Here is a 7,500-nt window from a genome sequence, read left to right as displayed (position 1 = left end):
AATTTGATGATTTTGAAAGATGAATGTTTAACCCAGCCGTGTTCAGGCTGAACGTCTGAGCTGTGAGTCTCCAGAAACTAACATGCAGGACTTTAGTAATGAAGATATTTTAATATGCAGCAGTGTTTCTATAACTAAGAGCTGAGAGCTCTGCTTATGACAGAGTTTTGTGTATTTGTTGTGAGTCTCACCCCACACAGACGACGCCTCCTCTCTGAGGTCGCTGGGGTCACACGGGTCGCAGGCCCAACCGCAGGCCAGGGTCTCCATGGAAACGTCGACAACAGCGTCACAGCCAAGGGCAAAGTCCTGGAGTGCGAGGCGACGATGATGATGAAGAGGAGGAGGAGGAGGAGCAGAGGGGGGAGAGAGGGATTCCCTACAGAGAGAGAGAGAGAGAGTGAATGAAGGGAGGGAGAGAGAGGGTGTGTGTGTGTGTGTGTGTGTGTGTGTGTGTGTGCTCAGCACTGCCAGCTGACTGTGTGTTGATATGGTGATGATCAACACCTAGAAAATAAAAAAACTCCTCTAGTTTTCATTTTTTTCATAAACAGTTTGACACCATGTGGCTAAAAGTATCGTCATGGAAACGTTCAGTCAGTCTGTTTTTTTCTCCACATGATAAAACTTTAAGAGGAGTTTAAACTCTGTCAGAGTCCAGAGCATTCAAACTGTAGAATCTGAACTCAGGGGTCTGGATCTACAGCACGAGAAGTGTTTGTAGTCCCGATTCAGAAATCCAAATTCAGGGAATTCTGAAATTGTAATTAGCAAAACAAAGGAACTCCTGGAGGCGTCCATGTTTCTTGTCTGACTTGTTGCCAGCTGGAGCGCGGTTAACTCGGATCTGATGTCATTCCCAGCTCTGACATCCGAACGCACCATCAAACGGAGACTCAGTCAAATAGATGTCTCGGTTTGAAGTCGTTTTAACGTTTATCGCTGTTGTTAGCGGTAAATATCGTCATGAGTCGATGGGTTTACAGGTCAGCAGAGCATCAGTGCAGATCCAGCTCTGATGTTGATTGATCGGGTCTGGGTCCCATCAGGTGGTTCAGCTCACCTCCAAAGACTTTCAGACCAGTTATTTCTTTAAGAAGCTGACTTTGTGCTCGGGTCGAGAAATAAATAGAACTAATAAAGACCTTAAACATCACTTTGCTCACAAACACACACACACACACACACACACATACACACACACACACACACACACACACACACACACTGGATCATTTACGTTTTGATTGAATAGACTCCATGGTCTCCACAAACTTCAGGCTGAATATTCCAACAGAAAACTCAAACACTATCTGATCAAAAACCAATGAACTCATGTTATAAAAAGAAGAACTGACTCGACATGCAGCATTACATCAGTGAAACAGATAAATAATTAGTAATGAAGGATTGATTAATGAGAGAAAAGGTAAACATTGTTTTGGACTAAGTGTCACTTAGCTGCGTCTCAAACCTGCATTTACTGTTTTTTTCTCAGATTGCATTCAAACAGTGCGGTGCAGAATTACATTTTATTAAAAAGTTGAATTGTTAAAGAGTCATATGTTAGCTAAAGTATCTGATACGTTTCTCTAATTCATGTGAAGTTGCACAGAGACGTTTTATTTAATGAGTCAGAAATTCATAAAGCAGATCGAGCAGTAAGAAAACAGATTCACGTCTTTGATAGAATAAAGACTTAATGTGTGTTAAAGTTAAATGTAGTAAAAAGTATTTTTAAAGCTGAAGCAGAGTTCATCCTGCGCGCTTCTCTCCACCTGTTGGTCGACATTCACCGTTTTTAAAAAACCTTCGAAACAACTTAACACTGAGGCTGAATCCCCGGACTGCATGTTCATGATTCAGCATCTCTATAACATGTTTAGATATGAACACAGGAGGACTCACAGAGGATGACAGCGCCGAGATATCCCTCAGATCTTCGCTGTTTGGCTGCACGGACCGGCTGTGCGTAAATACGCGCGGCACTCTCTTAAAGTAGCAAACCCGGCGCGGGAAAAAACTGTCGAAGAGGAGATGACCGATTGTTCTTCTTCTGCATGAAAAATCGCGAACACAGAAAAAGGAAGAAGGGGGGGGGAGGGGGAGAGAAGCGAGATGATCCTGATGCGAAGCTGAGGAGACCTGAGTGAGAATGAAGCTGAGGGAAACCTCCGCTCAGACAGGTGTGTGTGTGTGTGTGTGTGTCTGTGTGTGTGTGTGTGTGTGTGTGGGAGAGAGAGAGAGAGAGAGAGAGAGAGAGAGAGAGAGATGACAGATCGCTCTGTCCAATCAGCTGACAGAGTGACGCTGTCGGTTCTCTCTGCAGCCTCGAGCTGCTCTCTGGATGAGATGCACGTGGAGTAAACGCGGTGTAATAGTGAGGTCAGTCTGCAGGTAGGAAAGTATGAACAACACAAACACCCCAAAACAATTTAACACATTTAAAATAATGAAAAATACCTCAAAATCTACAGTATGAAAGTGCAACATCTGCAGAAAGAAAATAACTGCAGTCCCTCCAGTGTCCACTAGAGTCTGTCTCCTGCAGTGAGTCAGTCCTCATAGAGCCCCATGTTAAAATGTCTAACTTTACAGCTGCAGTTCCTCCAGTGTCCACTAGAGTCTGTCTCCTGCAGTGAGTCAGTCCTCATAGAGCTCCATGTTAAAATGTCTAACTTTACAGCTGCAGTTCCTCCAGTGTCCACTAGAGTCTGTCTCCTGCAGTGAGTCAGTCCCCATAGAGCTCCATGTTAAAATGTCTAACTTTACAGCTGCAGTTCCACCAGTGTCCACTAGAGTCTGTCTCCTGCAGTGAGTCAGTCCCCATAGAGCTCTATGTTAAAATGTCTAACTTTACAGCTGCAGTTCCTCCAGTGTCCACTAGAGTCTGTCTCCTGCAGTGTACAGGCTGAACTTAACTCACATGTTATATATGATATAATTTGTTAGTTTAGCTCATAATAGTTTCTAAGGATGCTGAGGTTTGGTGACTGCTGGGTGTGAGTTGATACTATACTAACACACACACTCATCTGATGCTCCTCTGAGTTAACCTTTAATCTGACAGCAGGTCAGTTAATATGCAGCAGCAATTAGAGATCTAATTCATAAACCGACATACCAACGAGGTGACACATTTACAGAGAGAAGGAGAGGAGGCTGGAGAGGAGAGGAGAGGACAGGAGAGGAGAGGAGAGGAGAGGAGAGGAGAGGAGAGGAAAGGAGAGGAGAGGAGAGGACAGGACAGGAGAGGAGAGGAAAGGAGAGGAGAGGACAGGACAGGACAGGACAGGACAGGACAGGAGAGGAGAGGAGATGAGAGGAAAGGAGAGGAGAGGAGAGGACAGGACAGGACAGGACAGGACAGGACAGGACAGGAGAGGAGAGGAGAGGAGAGGAGATGAGAGGAAAGGAGAGGAGAGGAGAGGACAGGACAGGACAGGACAGGACAGGACAGGAGAGGAGAGGAGAGGAGAGGAGAGGAGAGGAGAGGAGGGGAGAGGAGAGGAGAGGAGGGGACGGGAGAGGAGAGGAGAGGAGAGAGAGGAGAGGAGAGGAGAGGAGAGGAGAGGAGAGGAGGGGAGAGGAGAGGAGAGGAGAGGAGAGGAGGGGACGGGAGGGGAGGGGAGAGGAGAGAGAGGAGAGGAGAGGAGAGGAGAGGAGAGGAGAGGAGGGGACGGGAGAGGAGAGGAGAGGAGAGGAGAGAGAGGAGAGGAGAGGAGAGGAGAGGAGAGGAGGGGACGGGAGGGGAGGGGAGAGGAGAGGAGAGGAGAGGAGAGGAGAGGAGGGGACGGGAGAGGAGAGGAGAGAGAGGAGAGGAGAGGAGAGGAGAGGAGAGGAGAGGAGGGGAGAGGAGAGGAGAGGAGAGGAGGGGAGAGGAGAGGAGGGGAGAGGAGAGGAGAGGAGAGGAGGGGACGGGAGAGGAGAGGAGAGGAGAGAGAGGAGAGGAGAGGAGAGGAGAGGAGAGGAGAGGAGAGGAGAGGAGGGGAGAGGAGAGGAGAGGAGAGGAGGGGACGGGAGAGGAGAGGAGAGGAGAGAGAGGAGAGGAGAGGAGAGGAGAGGAGAGGAGGGGACGGGAGGGGAGGGGAGAGGAGAGGAGAGGAGGGGAGGGGAGAGGAGAAAAATGGGAGGTGAGGAGGGAACAGGATACAAGGGAGCACCTGATGCACTAAGACGTCTTTGGGCGCTAAGTGAACATTTCTTTAACAAACTATTTGAAGACACTTGTTCGTGGTTAATGTTTAGACGTCAACAACAACAACAGTTTTTTAAAGTCTCATGAATGAATTTAGCAGCTTCAGTGATTGTAAGTGAGCAGTGCATCACTGGCACTGAGCTTCATGTTGCTGCAGTCGTTTGTCCATCTCCAGCCGAGGCAGAAATCTGTTCCTAAAACTACATGTGCCCCCCGACCCCCCCACCCCCCCCCCCCCCCCCCCCCCCCCGACCCCCCTCCTGCAGGGAGACTGGCCCACCATTATATCTGACTTTTCCTATTAGCTTTTGTGGCTGGTTAAGTGGTCGTGGAGGGGGGCTAATCACCTCCGCCAGCGGGCCTGCTGCAATTCAAATAGCAGCAGAGCGAACGCAGCAGCCATATGTACCGTCTGCAGGAGGGGTCATGTGACCTGAAGGTCGCTGGTTTGTATACCCTCAGTGGTCAGGATGAAACGGAGCAGGGAGGAAAATGTTAGTGCAGTAAAAATACTAAGAACATGTTTGGAAAACATGTTGTCTCAGAAGATGTGAGTATGTTGCACCCTTGAAATGAACCGGTCAGAACTCGTCGATCTTCACTTTTAGCAACTTTTATTAAAGAAATGCTCCACAGCTTTACACAAGCTTCGTTTTTCAGCCTACACACACCTCTGTGTCTTCTTCACTGAGCCTCTCTTAAAGGGCCAGCGTCTTAATCTTAAAAGGTAGATAAAATACAAAGTATTTACTGTTCATAACTTTGTTCTCTTTTACTGATGATCTTAGAAATATAAATGAACTTAAATACTTCTGGAAATTAAATGAGTTTAACTAGACACACTGATATAACAAAATGACAAAATATGAACATATGAAAAAGTGTTACAAGTACGAAGAGTGTCTTTTGGATATCTGTCTTCACTAACCCTGACACATTAGATCACACAAAGCCTGCCATCAACTCGATAAGTAAACCCAGAGCTCTCACATAAAAGGGGCGGGGTTAGCTTTGCATATGGTATCACGATCATGAATGAGTCTGCCATCAGCAGAGCTTCACTTTTCACAAACTCAGAACTATGATACTAGAACAATATAAAGAAGTTAAACACACAAATCAGACTAAAACAACAACAACAACAATACAGCTGCAACAACAAATTAAGAACTTGCAGAAAATCATTGTAAAAAGTGGCGCTCGTACTTGCTGGACGGTCCTTTTGTCCAGTAAATCAAACAGAGAGACAGATTATAAGTCTGATATCTACTTGAAAAAAAACTCTGCTTGGTAGACTTACTCTCTCATTAAAGGCTTTGGTGGAGGCTCGGAGGAAACTTTCAAATAAATACGTCAGCTGGAACTTTAGAAAACATTTTTGTAAATTGAAACAACATGGGACCCATAGTGGATCCCTGTGGAACACCAGATCTATTACTCAGAAAGGGTTGATGTTTAAAAGTTTGTTTGAGGCAATCTCCATCTCTGTAGGTTAACCGTGTTACAAGCTGTGGATAAATAGAAAAAACAGTTATAAAATATAAATTATCATCAGCCCTGGGCAGGTCTATCAGTCTGTTAAACCAGAGAAGAAGAAGAGCGAGGTTATCGGAAATTATCCAGGGAGAATTATAATGTTTTCTTTAGTTAGGTGTAAGTAAGGTGAGTGTGTGTTTGTGAGTGTGTGTGTGTGTGTGTGTGTGTGTGTGTGTGTGTGTGTGTGTGTGTGTGTGTGTGTGTGTGTCTGTGTGTGTGTGTGTGTGTGTGTGCGTGTGTGTGTGTGTGTGTGTGTGTGTGTGTCTGTGTGTGTGTGTGTGTGTGTGTGCGCGTGTGTGTGTGTGTGTGTGTGTGTGTGTTTGTCAGGGGGTGTGTGTGTTTGTGAGGGCGTGTGTGTGTTTGGCAGGGGGTGTGTATGGGAGTGTCGGTCAGCAGATCGCCCTCTCAGCTCCTCTTTGATGTCTCCCTGTCGTTGTCGAGCGGCACGCTGAGATCTCATTTGTATCCAGTAGATCTAAACGCCCTCTGCCAATTAAACTGAGCCTCCGGGCTGCCGTAGTTAACCAAAATCCGACCAACAGACAGGCAGGCCGGCGAGCAGGCCGGCAGCAGGTCGGAGGATTACTGACCCTCTGGAGCCTGAAGTTGGACGGGCAGCTGGTTAGTGAAATGAGTCAGTGAGGCTGCTCCCTGCACAGACGAGCTCCTGAACCCCCAGATGCATGATGGGACATAAGACGGAAACTAATGAAAGTCTCAAATCGACGTTAGCGTAATATTCTTGTCCCGGTCTGTGAGGTCACATTGCGTTTTTGTGTTGTGGAAGCACGGCACAGCGGCGGCTCCACATACACACACAGTCAGACATGCACACACACACACACACACACACACACACACAGCACTGATCCTGTCTCGCCTCTGTTACTACCACTGGAGACGGGACAGAGGGGAATCACAAGGAGAAACGTCACAGGGGCGTAAATATCGTGTATCAGACTTTTACAGACTAGGACTAAATCTGAAATGGTTTTTATCGCGCTGTAATAGAGAACAAACCACATGATGTATTTTTGTAGACCAACCCTGAAGTAGCATCTCCACGGCGTCTAACCAGAATCCTCCTCTGGGATGTTTTCATTGGATTTTGGATCATTGCAGAAAATAATCTCTGTGTCAAACACACGTTTCTGAAGCGTAGGCGTTTTGTTCAGCAGGATAATCTTCACAGATGAACGCCATTTTTATGATGTTTGAAGCGTTAATGCGGCCGACAGAAGTAAAAAGCTAACGTTATGCTAAAGCTAACTACACCACGGTGGGATGATTGTGACGTCACTAGCGTTACGCTTCAGACGATCTCCGATAAACTAATCCACGTAGCTTAATAAATAGTTTACTAACATAATATTCACCTTAACCTAAAGATTAAACCTACAGGAGACATCTCCGACTAGTGAGAGAGTTCCCGCCCTCTGCGTCCGGCGTGATGATGTTTAATGTCCCCGACGACCGCTGTAGTCACATTTAGCCGCTTGTTAGCAACCGCCTTTTTAAAGACGAGTAAAAACTTCAAACTTCACAAGTGGAGGTATTACCTAACGTAGTTTATGTGGTCTAACAAAACACCAACATCTCTTCAGCTCGTGTTAACCACAGACCTTATTTCAGGAGTCTAACCACAAACACATTCAAAATCCCCGTTGACTTTTAGACGTTAGACCCCATGGCGCTCAAATGATAACTTACTTCCTGGTTTTAGGACTCGTTCCTGTGGCGCTCTATAGGAGCTCTTAATTAGCTGA

At 46.5% G+C, this 7,500-nt stretch overlaps 1 protein-coding gene across 1 annotated transcript in view; it reads right to left on the bottom strand.

Moving 5' to 3' along the window:
* Nucleotides 1–2,134, bottom strand: part of gmnc (geminin coiled-coil domain containing) — a 7,165-nt gene extending 5,031 nt beyond the window's left edge. Inside the window, exons 1-2 of the mRNA XM_061045734.1 lie at nt 1,909–2,134; nt 192–379 (exon numbers count right to left, since the gene is read on the bottom strand). Of these exons, the coding sequence (XP_060901717.1) occupies nt 192–270 (79 nt within the window). The 5' untranslated portion in view covers nt 271–379; nt 1,909–2,134. The remainder of the gene's footprint in view (nt 1–191; nt 380–1,908) is intronic.
* Nucleotides 2,135–7,500: the final 5,366 nt, after the last annotated feature.

Source organism: Labrus mixtus, chromosome 9, assembly GCF_963584025.1.
Source record: "Labrus mixtus chromosome 9, fLabMix1.1, whole genome shotgun sequence".
Classification (NCBI taxonomy): Eukaryota; Metazoa; Chordata; class Actinopteri; order Labriformes; family Labridae; genus Labrus; species Labrus mixtus.
Note: the sequence above shows the minus strand (reverse complement) of the source record. Positions and strands in the feature narration are given on the sequence as shown.